The sequence below is a fragment of the Scyliorhinus canicula genome, chromosome 15 (assembly GCF_902713615.1).
Source record: "Scyliorhinus canicula chromosome 15, sScyCan1.1, whole genome shotgun sequence".
Lineage (NCBI taxonomy): Eukaryota > Metazoa > Chordata > Chondrichthyes > Carcharhiniformes > Scyliorhinidae > Scyliorhinus > Scyliorhinus canicula.
This window is the reverse complement of record NC_052160.1, coordinates 90989563-91006900: the sequence shown is the minus strand read 5'-3', so window position 1 is coordinate 91006900 and position 17338 is coordinate 90989563. Positions and strand designations below refer to the sequence as shown.

Genomic DNA, 17338 nt, shown 5'->3' with positions numbered 1-17338 from the left:
TGGGGCTATGGGGATAGGGTGGGGGAGTAGGCCTAGGTAAGGTGCGTTTTCAGAGGGTCGGTGCAGACCTGATGGGCTGAATGGACTCTATCTGCAGTGTAGAGATTCTATTCTTTCTCTCTTTCTTCACTTTTATCCCTTTCTTTCTTATGTCATTTTTTCTGCCCGTCTCTCTCCTCCTTACCTATCTTGCCACTTTTTGACTTAATTCATTATGGTCTATTCATTCTTCTCTCCTCCTGGACTTGGTCCTGCTCCTTTACTTCCAGTTCTGTCACTCTTTTACTTTGGGTCGATCCCGCTCTATGTCCTGTGTCCCTCTTTATCTTTCATGTCGGTCCCTCTCTCAAGCTTTCCATTCCGTTTATTTCTCTCTCACTGCACTTCTATTTACTTTTTGTCCCCTTTCTTAGTCAATGGGACCAGAAAGTATCGAGTGCGTCAATCAGTGACGGTTGAGAATCTCGGGAGAATGCAGTAAATGTACTTCAGAGACAGCAGTGCGGTGAGGCACATGTGTTCACTGCTATATTATACACCAAGTAGAAGGCACGGTGGCACAGTAGTTGGCACTGCCATCTCATGGCGCCAGGGACCCAGGTTCATGCCAGCCTGGGTGATTGTGTGGAGTTTGCACCTTCTCCCCGTGTCTAGGTGGGTTTCCTCGGAGTGCTCCAGTTTCCTCTCATAGTCCAAAGATGTGCAGGTTAGGTGGGGCTACGGGGTTGCAGGGGAGTGGGCCTGGGTAGGATGCTCTTTTAGAGGGTCGGTGCAGACTCGATGGGCCAAATGGCCTCTTTCTGCATTGTAGGGATTCTGTGGGAAAGAGGCAAGCACTCTACCTTTCTGACGTTGTAGAAATCTCTGTGAGGATTGCTCTTCACTTCTTTCAGCTCTTCCATCTCATTCAGCATTTCGTGCAGGTTGAACTTCGAGTTAAGAAACTTCAAGCGTCGGTGAGCATACGTTTTCCTAAACCAAGGAACCAAGAAAGGAAATCCATCCCATTTCAAAATAAAACAGAACTTTATTCTCATCTTAAAAAATTGATTATTCCACAGCACGTAATTGGAGAGGCTCACACAGCAACTAGGTAAACACTTCCTGAATCCTATTCCTGAAATTGAGCGCACAGGAATAAATTTATCCTGTCCTGCCCGGCAGGGAACTGATCAGATTGTGGGCGCGTTTTAATGGAAAACTTTCAAAGGGTCATTTTGCGTGCGATTGACGGGATGTTTACAGATGGCTGCATTGGCGAGGTCGCGGCCCATATTTAATGGCACCTAGTGCCGGAAATGAGCCCCCACGAGTGTCTCGCCATTACTGGCTCCCTTGCCATCTGATTTTCCAGACTCGCACCTCAACATCTCGCCACTAACAAGTGGGAGCTGCTTTTAAACGTTCCCTCATCACTCACTCCCAGTCAACACATCAGCATGGCAGCGCACAGATCTGCTCCTCGCTTTGGGAATGCCGACCTGGCCAGGCTTCTCAACCCTGTTGATGCGAGATGGGACATACTATTCCCCCAAGGGGGTTGAAGGACCAGCGTCAGTGTCACCAGTACCGCCTGGGAGGTAGTGACAGTGGCTGTCAGTGTGGGCAGAATAACCAGGAGGACCGCCGTACAATGGAGGAAGAAGACCAACGACCTCCACCGAGCTGCATGAGTTAGTTACCACCTATCTTCTGGCATCAATTTCCGCTTGCCAACCCTCGAATTTCCAACCCGCCCTCTACTGCCACAAATCACTGGCTGACACCCTGCACCCTGCCCACATACAGTCTTAGTGATTGTTCCTCAGCACCCCCTGGCATCCACCAGCACAACCCTTTCATTTCCAGTTGCGGTGGCCACTCATGCCACCTGCCATAGACCTCCCTGATCCACCTAGTGCACGGCTCACAAAGCCCTCTCTTCCCGCCACCCCCCCTCCCCTCCACTGGTCCCTTCCACCACCCAAGAGAACACCTCAGCGGGGGAGCTCTGAGGAGACAACCAGCGAAGTTTCACAGCTAACCCCCACCTTCCACCAGCGCAGAGACACACGCCTCAGTGTGCGACATTAATGGACAGGCTTCTGGGACACAATCTAGACAGCACCACACAGTTGCTGATAAACATCAGATGGAGGCAAGAACATCAAGGGAGTCATCAGTCAGAGGTCTGCTGGATTCCAGGACTCAGAAGTATCAGGAGGGGATGGCGGCGACATTCGAGCGAGTGCATAGCCGATTGGAGGAGCCCCAAAGGCTACGAGTACAGGGGATGATACCAACAATGCGTGGCACCGGTGGACAGTTACAGACAGAAGGAGCCAGCCTCCAACCTGTGTTTCCCAAAAGCATAGCTCCCCACTGGAAACAATGGGAATGGGAGGAGGCCATTTCACCCCTCAATACTGTTCTCCATTCAATGATATCATGGCTAATCTGCAACCTACCTCCGTGTACCTGCCTTTAACCCATATCCCTTTGGTGAACAAAAATCTATCAATTTCAGTTTTAAAGGCCGGGATTCTCCCCACCCGGTGGGGCGGGGGTTCCCGGTGTAGCGGAGTGGCGCCAACCACTCGGGCGTCGGGCCTCCCCAAAGGTGCGGAATTCTCCGCACCTTTAGGGGCTAGACCCGCGCTGGAGTGGTTGGTGCCATGCCGACTGGCGCCAAAACCGGTGTCAACGGCCTTTGGCGCCCGCAGGCCGGCGTTGGGGCTGGCCGAAAAGCCTTCGCCGGTTTGCGCATGCGCCGGTGCGTCAGCGGCCACTGACATCACCACCGGCGCATGCGCGGTAGGGGGGGTCTCTTCCTCCTCTGCCATGGTGGAGGCCGTGGCAGCGGCGGAAGAAAAAGAGCGCCCCCACGGCACTGGCCCGCCCGCTGATCGGTGGGACCCAATCGCGGGCCAGGCCACCGTGGGGGCACCCCCCGGGGTACGATCGCCCCGCGGCCCCCCCAGGACCCCGGGGGCCCGCTCGCGGCGCCACTTCCGCCGGCACCAGAGGTGCTCCAATTCCCGCCGGCGGGAGAGTCCTGTCAGAGGCGGGACTTTGGCCCATCGCAGGCCGGAGAATCACCGCGGGGGGCACGCCGATCGGCGCGGCGTGATTCCCGCTCCCGCCGATTCCCGGGTGACCCCCTGCGGGGGTCGGAGAATTCCGCCCAAAATTAGCAATTGATCTAATTGGAATTAAGAGATTTCCAAATTTCGACCATCCTTTATGTGTCAAAGTGTTACCTAATTTCACTCCTGAAAGATCTGTCACTAATCTTTTGGCTCTATCCCTTATTTTTAGATTCTATCACAAATGTTTGCTCTCTATCTACACTACCTGTTCCCGTTCATATCTTGATAACTAACTTCAATCAAACCATTGTGTCATCAGCAATTTCGGAGATGTGGCTGCCTATGCTATGAATTAAGTTTATTAGCCCAATAGATCACAGTGTGTGGTTGTGGCCCCAGCATTGATCCGTGAGAGACACATCCTGTCAATTAGAGTACTTGCCAATCATCACTAACCTGTTTCCTCCTGGTTAGTCCTTTTCCTAACCAGGTCAATAACTTTCTTTCAATTCTTTGAGAACTTTAGCTAATAGTCTCTTATAAATAACTTTTTGTCAAATATCTTCTGGAGGTCCATATATATAACATCCATAGACATTCCCTTGTCCATTTCATTAGTCACCTCTTCGAAAAAAAAGTTAGGTTCATCTTCATAAATCGAACTTGACCAATCTAAGCTGGCTCTCTCTGAGCAGCTGAAACCTTTCAAAGTGTTCTGTTACTCTATCCTTAATATCATTAGCTCTAGCGCATTCTGAACAATAGATGTTAGGCCAGCTGGTCTATCATTCCCTACTTTCACTCTCTCAACTTTCTAAAATAATGGAATGACATGCACAATTTTCCAATCTAAAGGAACAGTTCCTAGGGCAGGGGTGTCATGAATTATCCCTCTATTACAGTCAGTCAATTAAAACCTCATGCTGCAAAAACTCTGTTCTGAATATAGCAGCTCTGCTGAGATCAGTGGAGTGGGCAAGTCTCCATTTCATCCATTATATTTTAAAATATATTGCCACTGGGCAGCACGGTGGTGCAGTGACTAGCAATACTGCCTCAAAGCGCTAAGATCGCAGGTTCGATCCCGGCTTTGGGTCACTGTCCGTGTGGAGTTTGCACATTCTCTCCTTGTTTGTGTGGGTTTTGCCCCCACAATCCAAAGATGTGCAGGATAGGTGGATTGGCCGCGCTAAATTGCCCCTTAATTGGAAAGAATTAATTGGGTTCTCTAAATTTAAAAAAACATACATATTGCCGCCAATCAAGATTTGTTTCATCGTGATTGCAGAATGGATCAAACTACCTTTAAATATTCTGTACTAGCAAATGTACTAACAATTATATTCTATTCAGAATAGATGTTTGCATGGGTTTCACCCCCACAACCCAAAGATGTGCAGAGTAGATGGATTGTCCACGCTATATTGTCCCTTAATTGGAATGAATTGGGTACTCTAAATTTTTAGAAAATAAAATTATATTCAGAATAGAAAACCAAAGGGTGAGTGAGGTGTTAATCTGCTGAATGTCATATAGAATTAATGTATAGCTAAATATAATTATAGTTGGATATAATTTGGTTAAAGCCATATAGTTAATGTCATTTCGGACTAATCTCTCACCCATATGAACATCACTGTACAAACCTTAAGTGTGATGTTGGGAAGATTATCCATGAGTGATGAGCAAGGAAAGGATTAAAGCTGAGCCTGAACCTGTCCTTAGTACATATATACACACATACACATATATTACCCAGGACATGTCTCTAGTTCTTTTCCTTCTGAGATGAATGGTCTTGTGAACAATTGCCTTACTGTTGCCTTAACAGAGACTAATGCATATCAGTATTAAACCTTGGGGCTTCCTGATCCGGTATAGTGCATTGATTTAATGGACCATTCGGAAATCCTAATTTCCATTGTTTGTAATTGACAATTGAAAGAGTTAAATCTAAAATAACTTTTGCTTCATCAGTGAAGTGGTGACTTACACAGGCCCCTGGGCGATCAATGCAATTAGAAAATTCATGTCATCAATGAAGGTGGGCAGGTATGGGTATGGTAGGTCTTTAGGTTCATTCCTCTTCACTGATTCGTCATTGGCATAAACGTAAACCACGCCATCTTTCATCTTGCACACATAGCCAAGATTTTCAGGTAGATCTTTTGGGCTAAAGGGGTCCTTTCCAGCCTTAGTGGGTTGGTTAAAAACTGAAATTTAAAAAAATTACATTTCTTATTCCAGGAACAAACAAAACCAGATACCAGGTACAAGATCAAGGTTGCATGACAGGGAATCAATCTTTTCTTCATTGCTAGCTTCCAAAGTCCAACCCCTCTGCCTTGTCCTTTTATTGATGTTACTGTGGTGATTGCTCCTCTAAACTTTCACACAATGGTTCCCCTGTAACAGTACAATTGTAACTAGACCGTCCTCCACCGTCTTCTCCCTCACTGTATCAAAATCGAGAGTCAGCATGCCATTTGCAATCTTTCTTTCCCCGGACCTCAATTCTACAGAACTTCTTACTTCCTCACTATATCCCTATTTTCTGTTTAGCCATGGGATGCAAGCATCAGTGAAAAGACCAGCATTTGTTGCCAATCCCTGATTTCCCTTCAACTGGATGACTTCTTCGGCCATTTTGGAGGATAGTTAAGACCATTGCTGCAGGTCTGGAGTCACATGTAGGCCAGGCCAGGTAAGGGAACCAGAATTCCAGCTCTCATTGGTATTAGTGAGCAGGGTGGGTTTTTAAACAACAATTTGGCAGTTTCATGGTCATCTAGCTTTATAAGTTCAGATTTTATTAATTGAACTTAAATTCCACTTGCAGACATGGTAGGATTTGAGTACATATCTCAGAGCATCAGCCTGGTCCTCTGAAGTGCTACATCAGTGACCATTAGGCACGACTATCTCCCCCTGTTGGAAAACTCTCAGAGTTATGGGGAAAGAGGAAGGAATTGCAACTAATAGATTAGCTCTTTATAAGAGCTGGGGATAAGAATGATGGTCTGAATGACATCCTTCTGTGCTGCGTCATTTTCCAATTCACTGACTGACGATACCTTCAAAACACATGCCATGTGAAGCAGTCCACTGCGGAGCTGGATGGTATTCTTAAACATAAATATTGTATTTATTTCTGCTGCAAAAAGGGAGGTTTCTTTCGTTCTTTTGAAATATAATGCAATGGCAAGTCACTTGAATGATTAAGAGGAATGGCCTTTCAAATAAAAGGAGACAAGCTAGGCTGAGGAAAGGGGAACCCAACCACGGGGGGAAGGCAAGCCAGCGTGTATCAGAATCAGCCCTGGGAAATGGGGAAGGGTTGTGGCAGTGAGGCCATCCAGCTGTGAAGCCAGTTGCCAAATCCCTGCCTCAAAATATGAGTGGAGACGGAGAGCGGTGATTGACCAGCATTCTGGTGGTGACCCTATATAACCTGGCGAAAGCTGGAGGAGTAATATAGAAGAGCAGAGCTGAGGAAAGTCTGGTAGATTAATGAGCAACATAGTTGCCGTTTAATCTAATCCCCACAGCAAGATATTTTCAAAGTAGGAGACAACCTTGACCAAATCACTTTTCCCTCTCTTTCGCTCTGATCGATTCTTGTCTCGCTGATAGTTTGTGTCTCAGCCCTAAGCTCCAGATCTAACAGAAATGTACCAGAACATATCTTCATTCCCTCCGTCACTTTTGACAGTTGAATCAGCTAACCCTTGTGTCAAGGGAGAGATGTGTGACATTAAAAAGGGAGGTTAAAAAAAAGCAGTTCCACATTTGGACACCTGAAACAACAATGGAAATCATGGGACTGTCTTGCTCCTTACCAACAGAAAGCAACACAAACAGCTGAAGAGCAATAGAGTAATCAATTTAAGCAGCATTCCACACATTCCTGTAAGTCCCACTGTTACACATTGTTTTTTCTATTGACTTAAAGACCATTATAAATCCCAATCCATTTCAGCCTACTCAGCACCCCTTATTAAAAATCTGTCCAGTCGTGACCATGAAGTTCCAAAATAGGGCAATAGAATTGAGGTCAGGGCAAGGGTGTGGATTAGATTGCTGTGCAACCAAGAGAGAGTGAAGAAACTAAACTTACTGTTGAAAACTAATTTGCGGGAGAGAATGATCAAAATTTGTAATTGAATGCGATGATTCAATACAGGGAAGGAGAGAGAATGGACAAAGTCATTGTAGCAACCATGCCCGAAAGTGGGCGGTCTTCGGGGTATCAGATCAGCCAGATCTCTTCAAGGGGAGGAGGGCGGACACCCTTGCCTTTGCCTCCCTGGCCGCCCGCCGTAGAACCCTACCTGGCTGGTGGTCAGCAGCACCACCCAAAGCTGCAGACTGGCTGTCCGACCTATCAGAATTTCTCCAAATGGAGAAAATCAAATTTGTCATCCCAGGGTCGGAAGATGGCTTCCTCAAAACGTGGGAGTCATTCACCCAACTGTTTCGGGACCTGTTTGTGGCCAACAAACAAACAAATAAACAAGTAGCCAAGAGCCATGGGAAAGTAACCAGGACATAGATGATAGAAGAGAGGGAGGACTGGGGGTGGGAGGGGGTGGAGCAAGAGGGAGTAGCCAAACCCAGCAGGAAAGAAAGGGGAGTAGCAGAGAAGAAGGGGGTAGGAGGGAAGGGGGAGGGAGAAGGGGGGTAGGGAAGGGGTGGGGGGGAACACGGAGGGAGGGCCGACGAGGGAAGGCGAACAACAGAAGGGAGGAAAAAGGAGGGAACACAAACTGGTGGGAGAGCGCAGGAAACGACAACGACCACAACAAGCAGAGCAAGGTGAATGAGAGAAAAAACAAACGGGAAGAAGGAACGACAGATGGCCGAAGCTGAGGCAAATGGACAAAACAAAACAAAAAGACCAAGAGATGTAAGTAACATCAGGGGCACCACCCAGATGCCCCTTCCACCTGGTTTTGTTTTGCTTGTATTGTGTAAAAAAAAGTTTTCTTCTATATGTTATGAATTTTTTTTTACTTCCTGTGTGTTTTTTTCTGTGTGTACATTTATAGAACATAGAACATAGAACAGTACAGCACAGAACAGGCCCTTCGGCCCTCGATGTTGTGCCGAGCAATGATCACCCTACTTAAACCCACGTAACCCGTATACCCGTAACCCAACAATCCCCCCATTAACCTTACACTACGGGCAATTTAGCATGGCCAATCCACCTAACCCGCACATCTTTGGACTGTGGGAGGAAACCGGAGCACCCGGAGGAAACCCACGCACACACGGGGAGGACGTGCAGACTCCACACAGACAGTGACCCAGCCGGGAATCGAACCTGGGACCCTGGAGCTGTCATTTTTAAAAAGTCATCATAGCAAAGGTGGAGAGCATGGCTATTAGTTAAAGACTATATGATACAGAAGGAATCCTTGCAGAATTCTAGCTATTACATACATCACTAATTCATTCGCCTCACTAAATCAAACCCTTGCTTTGTTGAACCCCCATGCTCCCAGTTGTTAACTGTATCCCGGCCAGTTGGTAATATAAATAACCCTCACACATAGTTAGGTTAGCAGAAGGAGCAAGTTGCAGTTGGAATTAAACAGAAGAAATATGAGGTATTGCATTTTGGCATAAGGGACAGGGAGAGGCAATTTGGATGTGATGATAGAATTTTGAAGAGCGTGCAGGATCAGGGAGATCTGGCTGTTTATAGACGTCTTTGATGTTGGCAGGATGTGTTGAAAAGCAGATGGAATCTTGGGCTTCATGGATAGAGATGAGTACAGAAGTGGGAAAGGTAAGCTGAACCATCATAAAGCCCTGGTTATGCTGCAACTCAATTGGTCACAACATTCCAGGAAGGCTGTGAAGTCCATGAGAGGATGCAGAGGAGATTCACCAGACTTGTTCAAGGGATGGGGATAGGTTGGGGAAACTGGCCTTGTTCTCTTTGAAGGGAGATATGATAAGAAGTGTAGAAGATCACTTACAGAACAAAGAACAAAGAACAATACAGACAGGAACAGGTCTGTGGACCTGTACACCCAGATCTCTCTGACTTTCTATATTCCTAAGAGTTTTGCCATTTACTGCATATTTCCCCTCTTTGTTAGAACTTCTGCCCTCCAAGCCTGTACTGGTCATGATACTGTCATGTGAGAGTACCTTTAAGAAATGGGTGTTTATAAATGGATATGTATATAAATATCTGTAGTGATAATACCTTTAAGAAATGGGTGTTTACTACTGCAGTGATGTCAGAGAGCGGGTGGAGCTGGGCTGTCTGTCAGCTCTTTAATTTTGTTTTTGAGCAGGCTGTTTTCAGTGTTGGAGCTGAAGCCGGATCAAGCAGGTGTACTGCTGTTCTCTCTGCCATCAAAAGACTCTCTTGATCATTTAGTGAATTCAGAATTATAAATGTTTTCAGTAGTGAATGTAACCCTAATGTGCTTCTGTTGAAAGGTGTTTCTTAAGTCTTCTGGATGTTAAAAGGACAGCTTACGGATTACTTAGTGTTGTATTCTTTGGGGTTGTATTTGAATTAATGGTTGCTAAGTTGTTCACTGTATGTTTTAAAAAGGTTAACTTGAGTTCATAGAATAAACATTGTTTTGTTTTTAAAAAATACTTTTCCATTTCTGCTGTACCACACCTGTAGAGTGGGCTGTGTGCTCCACATACCACAGTCTATTAAACGTTGTGGGTCAGGTGAACTCCATGATACACTTTGGGTTTCTCTAAACCCTGGCCCATAACAATACTTCCTAGTGCCGTATCTCTCTATACCCATCCTATCCATGTATTTGTCGCAATCCTTTTGAACGTCGTTAATGTATCTGCTTCCACAAGCTCCCTTCGCAGCGTGTTCCAGGCATTCACCACCCTCTGTGTAAAAAGCCTACCCAGCACATCTCCTTTAAACTTTGCCCCACTGACCTTAAACCTTGTGACTGTCCCCTCCATCCTCAGAAAGAGTGCCTGCCCATCCAATTTATCCATGCCCTTCTTAATCTTGTAGACCTCTATCAAGTTGCCCCTCAACCTCCGTCGTTCTAATGAAAATAGTCCCGTCCAATGGAGGCAAGCATTCCGTATACTTTCTTGACTACCATGTCCACTTGTGCTGCCACTTTCAAAGATCTCTGGACCTGTACGCCCAGATCTCTCTGACTTTCTATATTCCTAAGAGTTCTGCCATTTACTGCATATTTCCCCTCTATGGTAGACCTACCAAAATGCATTACCTCGCATTGTCCAGATTAAATTCCATATGCCATTTCTCTGCCAAAGTTTCCAAGTTATCTATGCCCTGCTGTATCCTCTGACAATCCTTAACACTATCCACCACTCCACCAACCTAGGTATCATCAGCTTGAGATGAATAGAAAACCCGAAGGACAAGAAGACTTGGATTTAAGGTTTTGGGCGAGATATATGGGGGTGGTGTTGGGGAGAGGTGAGGAGGCACTTTCTTTTATGCAGTGAGTGATAATGAGTTGGAACTTGATGATGATGAGGGTGGTGGAAGCAGAAATTCTGAATTATTTCAGAAGGTAATTGGATAGACACTTGGGAGCAATTGCAGAGGATGGGTGTGTGGAAAGGGACTGACTGGATTGCTTTACAGAGAGCTAGAATTGACTCAATGGGCTGAATGGCCGCCGTCTGTTCCATAGTGACACTATGACTCTGAATTAATTTAAATAAATGGCACCAAATTATATCAAACATCTAAAGATTCATTGACTCCATATTTAGATTATTTATTAAATAGAATGTCATGTAACACTAGTCAATTCTTTCTCAGATTCTTAAAGCTAAATCGCACCTTTATCTTCTTCAGCCTGGGGTGGCACACAATCACTAATTATTGATTATTAATTATTAATTTTGATTTCCCCCTCCCTCCCACCACCCTCAATCTTAGTGCTGTCCCTCATCCAGGTTTTGTAGTTTAAGAATGCAGCAGACACTGACACGGATGATCCATGGGAAAGCAACTAGATTCTATTTCAGGTCTGAGAATAGTGTAATTTGGCTTTGGAGTGAAGGTACAATGAAAATGATTGGACCAGACCTTGAAGTAGGACCATTTGTTGGGGTGAGTGGGATGGGATTAATCTTTGCTCCCCCTTTTCCGTATCCCTACCTGGGTGCACTTCATTCTCCTCTCTCCATTGCTCAGAATCCATGGTCCGCAGGAAGTGTGCAGTGGTTCTGCAGAATCTCTGAAATGACAGCCGCATGTACTTCTCCCGAATGGTTAGAGCTTTATACAGGCCCCTGCAGGCGACTTCAAAATCTTCCACCGTAACCTGTTCATAAACAGGAAATAATCAGACTCACGGTGGGACCAGCCTCTTCCACTGTATCTGAATTTCCCCCATTCTTCCAGGCCCTGGGGGAGGCGGACGGGGGGGGGGGGGGGGGGGGGGGGGGGCATCTGGTTCACTAATGTCCTTCAGGGAAGGAAATCTGTTGTCTTTACTCAGTCTGGCCTACATGTGACTCCAGATCCACAGCAATGTGGTTAACTCTTAACTGCCCTCTAATAACCTAGCAATTTGCTCAGTTCAACGGGAATTAGGGGCAAAATTCTCCAACCCCGCCGAGCCGGCGAAAATCACGCCCCCGCCGTGGCAGACATTCTCTGCCACCCGGGAATTGGCGGGGGCGGCAATCAAGCCCCGCCGATCGGCGTGCCCTCCGCGCCAAACAGTGAGCCCCCTGCGGCGATTCTCCGGCCCACGATGGGCCAAAGTCCCGCCGCTGAGAGGCCAATCCCGCCGCCGTGGTTTCAACCACCTCTGGTGGCAGCGGGATTGGCAGCGCAAGCAGGCCCCCGGGGTCCTGGGGGGGGGGGGTGCGGGGCGATCGGACCCCGGGGGGTGCCCCCATGGTGGCCAGGCCCACGATCGGGGCCCACCGATCGGCGGGCGGGCCAGTGTCGTGGGGCACTCTTTTTCTTCCGCCACCGCCACGGCCTCCACCATGGCGGAGGCGGAAGAGAATCCCCCAGCGCGCATGCGCCGGTGGTGACATCAGCGGCAGCTGACGCACCGGCGCATGCGCGAACCGGCGAAGGCCTTTGGGCCAGCCCCGGCGTCGGGCGGTGGGCGTCAAAGGCCGCTGGCGCCGGTTTTGCCGCCAGTCGGCGTGGCGCCAACCACTCCGGCGTGGGCCTAGCCACTCCTCTACACCGGGACCCCCCCGTCCCGCCGGGTAGGGGAGAATCCCGGCCCAGGTGTGAGAGGTCTCGCGAGATTCAACTGAACATCATGAGATGGCGCGATCTGGATCTCGCCCTCACTGTGTCATTAGGCCCACTTAAATATATCTACGCCATATTCCCACGGGGGCACAGAACTAACGGTCTCCGCAGCAAGGCCTTGACCAGGCGCCATTTAGTATTAGGCGACAGAAACATTGGCCTGTCGTAACGGCACCTGGAGGGGGGGGGGGAGCCCTCCCAGGCCCATTGGAGACCTCCGGGTGGTCGGCCCAAAAGCTTTTTTTCCCCGTTGAATCGCGCGCAATATAATTTCTGAGTCAACTACTGTTAATTCAGAGTTGCTTAATTCAAATTATTTGAGAATTCATTTTTTCCCATAGAAAGTAGCATTAACTGATTAAGACTGGGCTATAGACACTGAAGGTTTGTGTGTACATAGAACATACAGCGCAGAAGGAGGCCATTCGGTTCATCGAGTCTGCACCGAGCCCTCACTTCCACCCTATCCCCGTAACCCAATAACCCCTCTTAACCTTTTTTGGTCACTAAGGGCAATTTAGCATGGCCAATCCACCTAACCTGCACATCTTTGAACTGCGGGAAGAAACCGGAGCACCCGGAGGAAACCCACGCAGACACGGGGAGACCGTGCAGACTCCACACAGACGGTGGCCCAGCGGGGAATCGAACCTGGGACCCTGGCGCTGTGAAACCACAGAATCCACTTGGGCTACCACTTTGCAACAGTTTGACAGCTTCCTGGTGAGTTCTAGTCAATGGAACCGATAATCAGATACTGCACATTTAGGGTGCTCAATCCAACAGATTACCATTGCAAAACCCTATGGGCAGGTTTCTCCACTCCCCAACCGCGTGTTTCTCGGTGGTGCGTTGTTTGCTGGTGGGGGGATTCTATCTTCCCGCCGCTTATCAATGGGATTTCCCATTGTAACCACACCGCATCGCCAGGAAACCCACGGCCGTGGTTGCACCGCCAGCGATAAAAGTGAATCGCAACAACCGGACAATTCTGGCCCATGTTTCTCTCTGAAATTCTCCTCTGGGTCTCTCCATGTGCCTAAAAACTCTCCTCCCATCAAAGCTGCCGCGTTTTCCTGACCTATTCTTCCCCAGATTCTACTCATTTTATGACTCAGGTGAGAGAGAGACCCCTCCCTGCAGATGGGAAGGGATGGCAGGAAGAAAAAAGCTTAATTCGATGAAGCAGAGTTCACCTTACCCCTGATGCATAGTCTCCAGTAATAGTGACTCTTTGAAACTCTGGTACATCTGCGTACGATGGCTGCACCATGTGAACAGTTGGGACTGTGGGACTGTGTCGCTTCAGGGACCTGGATAACCGGCACCGAAGTTCCGATTTCCTTTGCTCTCATTATCATCTTCAACCTGTCATGAGAACACATTCAAAGAGTCATACCAATGTTATTTAATGCAAAGACTGAAACTTGGTTTTTGAAACATATGTTATCGTAACCAGCGATTGCTTTGCGACAAGACCTTTCCCAGAATTGCTTTGTGGACAAATCTTTATAAACGTATTCCTACACGGGATGTGGGAGTCACTGGCTGAGCCAGCATTTATTGCCCATCGCTAATTGTACCTTGAACTGAATGGCTTGCTATGCCATTTCAAAGGCATTTAAGAGTCAACCACATTTAAGAGTCTACCACATTGCTATGGGTCTGGAGTCACATGTAGGACAGGTTTCCTTCCCTAAAGGGCATTAAAAAACTAGAAGGGTTTTTAATGACAATGTGCAGGGTCATCATTAGACTTTTAAATTCCACATGTTTTATTGAATTCAAATTTCACCATCTGCCATGGTGGGGTTCAAACCCAGGTCCCCAGATTACTCTGGATTACCAATCCAGTGACAATATCACTACGCCATCACCTCCTCTCACTGCTTTCCAAAGTATTGACCATGAGACAAGGGTTGCTTAATATCGGATCTTGAGGAATGAGGCATGTCATTACAATTGGGCTCACTGCCCGAGCCAATGGGTCATAAACCCCTATCCAGTCACCTCTGCTGGGAAATGCCGGATAGACCTCAGATGAAGGCAGAATTTGCTTAGCAGTCACGTTCCCATGACCGAATAACCTGTGTAGCCTCAGAAGTGAAGAAGGGTATCTGGACTAAGTTACCTTGGGGTTATTGGTAATTCTCGAATTTTACCCCAGTGTGATATTGCAGTCCATGGTTTACAGGGGTGTGGTAATGGGGTGAAAGATTCACCTATTTCAGACTGTGAAATCCAGATAATTGTGCTATTAGTTATTCCTCACCAATCGATGGGAAGTGCAATGACGTAGCATGTTGCTGTTCAGGTGTTTGTCATTGATCCCACTCAAACAGGGAAACTGCCCATTTGCCATTTGTGGGACTCAAGTCCAAACCATTTGCCAAATTTGCCTTCATAGCAGCGGAACGTCTTCTTTCAGGCAATATTCATTGGTTGTGAAAGCACCTTGGGATACCCCGAGCTGTATGAATGGAAGATCTTTCTTCTTCACCTTTCAAGGTATTGTGCCCTACAATAGTAAGACGTCGATAACTTGTGATTCCCTCCTCAATGGGGAGAGGTACCCTTAAAGGAAAGAGCTGAGCACTGCTCTACAGAAAAGGTGATAATCAAGGGATAAGTCTGATCATCTAATAGCATTCAGGTGAAGGGCCATGTTGGAAGCTGAATAACCAATATCTCAATTGTCTTGATTTCACTTTTTGAAGTGAATCAAATCTCACTTTGGAGAGAAGGAGAAACACATGATTAATTAACAAAATTAGTAATAATCACATAAATAAGATGTGCACAGGTTCTAGATAAAATATGGGTAATAGTTCCCCATTGCATGTCAAATTCTCCCTCCCCCTACTGGCATCTCGTTTTTCACTGTATCACTTTGGTAGACTTCCTCCCATCCCATGAATTCCCCACACACTCCCTGCCGCCACTCCCAGCAACTCCACAAACCACAAAGTACCCCTCTAATAGTGGGAAAATCAAAGTCATTGCCTTCGGCCCCATCACAAATGGCATTTCCATGAATACCATTTCAATCCTTCACCCCGTCAACTGTCCGAAACAGAGCCAAACCTTCAGCAACCTTGGGTGTTGTGTTTGACCCCAAGGTGAGCTTCTGATCACTTATCCACTCCACGATCAAACCTGGTTCCAGCTTCATAACATTGCCCAACTCCATCCCTGCCTTTGCCCACCTGGTATTGAAACCCACACCCACATTTTTGTTACTTTAGCCTCCCATCCTCTACCTCACATAAATTGGTGCTCATCTGCTCATCCAAATTGCTGCTCCCTGCAACTAGCACTAGATCCTGTACACCCAACACCCCTCTGCTCTCTGGCACTACACTGGCTCCCCATCTACATAGAATATGTATGGCTCAGAAATAGGCTACCTGGTCCAGCCAGTCCACTCCTGTGTTAATGGTTCCCAGCTTTCCTCATCTAAATCTACCATTGCAATTCATTCCTTTTTCCCACATTCGCTTGTCTAGTTTCCCATGAAATACATCAATGCTAGTCACTTCAACCACTCCCTGGTAGTGAGTTCCACATTCCTGCCACTCTTCCTCTGAATTCCCTGTTGGATTTCATAGAATCCCTAGAGTGCAGAAGGAGGCCATTTGGCCCATCGAGTCTGCACTGACCATCTGATAGAGTACTCCACCTGATCCCAAAAACTCCTTAACCTAACCTACACATCCCTGGGCACTAAGGGGCAATTGATCATGTCAAATTCACCTAACCTGCACATCTTTTGACTGTGGGAGGAAACCGGAGCACCCAGAGGAACCCATGCAAACACAGAGTTTCTCATGATGATCTAACCTTGAAGCCCCCAAGTTGTGCACTTCCACCGAAGAGAACACGTTGGGCGGGATTCACCCAGCCCTGGGCCGGGCTGGAGAATCCCTGTGAATGGCCACGCTGCCCCGACGCCGGCACGCGATTCTCCACAGAGCGGAGAATCAGCACGATTGGCGCTGGCGTGGTCGGCGCCGTTCTAACCTGCTCCAGGCCGGCGGGACGTTGGCCTATAACAATCGAGTGGCGACCTTTGAGGGGGGGGGGGAAGGGGGGTCTGACCCCGGGGGGGGGGGGGGGGGGGTGGCCTCGGATGTGGCCTGGCCCTCGATCGGGGCCCACAGATCGGCGGGCCGGCCTTTGTGGCTGGGGGCCTCCTTTCCTATGCGCCGGCACCTGTAGTCCTGCGCCATGTTGCGTCGGGGCCGGCGCGTTGAAGGAGGCCACTGTGCATGCATGTGTTGGCACCGGCGGCACTGCGCTTGTCCTTGTTGGCGCCAGCGTAACTGCGCATACGCGGATCCCGCGGCGCACAATTCACGAAGCGATCTGCAGCTGGAGCGGTGCAAACCACTCCAGCACTGTGCTGACCCCCTATCGGGGCCAAAATTAGTCGTGGGAGCGGCCCGTTCACACCATCGTAAAATGCGATGGTGTTTATGACGGCGTGGACACTCTGCCGCGGGATTGAAGAATCCCGCCCGTTCTCTCTGTGTCAACTCTACGAAAATATTTCAGTTTTAAAGACCTCTATTAAGTCACCCTTCATCTGTGAGCCTACACTATTCTGGTATCACCCTTGTAAATCTTCTATGCACCCTTTCCAGTGCCTCTTTCTCCTTTTTATAATTTGGCGACCAGAACTGCAGACCGTAATCCTAATGTGGTCTAACAAAGGTTCAATACAGATTTAGCTTAACTTCCCTACTTCTCAATTCTATCCCTCTTGAAGTAAAGTCGAGTGCTTCATTTGCCTTTTTCCAACAGGCCTGGAAACCTGCGGCACCACAGCTCAATTTTAAAATCTTCACCCGTGTTTTCAAATCTTTCCAACGGCCTTGCTGCTCCCCAGCCAGGATTTCCTGGCAGCAGAGGTGGGTCGCCATTGGCCGTCCCGCCGAGTCAATGGCCATTTACACTGCCTGCCAGCCAACGGCAACCGGAAAATCCATCGTGGGGTGGGGAG

The 17338-nt window shown here is 47.9% G+C and overlaps 1 protein-coding gene across 1 annotated transcript in view; it reads right to left on the bottom strand.

Annotated features, from left to right (window-relative positions):
• The window catches only part of ampd1, a 76222-nt gene that overhangs the window by 41243 nt on the left and 17641 nt on the right, over window positions 1-17338 (bottom strand). The window contains 5 exon segments of the mRNA XM_038820794.1: window positions 843-972; window positions 5062-5281; window positions 11215-11380; window positions 13538-13612; window positions 13614-13704. Coding sequence (XP_038676722.1) covers window positions 843-972; window positions 5062-5281; window positions 11215-11380; window positions 13538-13612; window positions 13614-13704 — 682 coding nt within the window.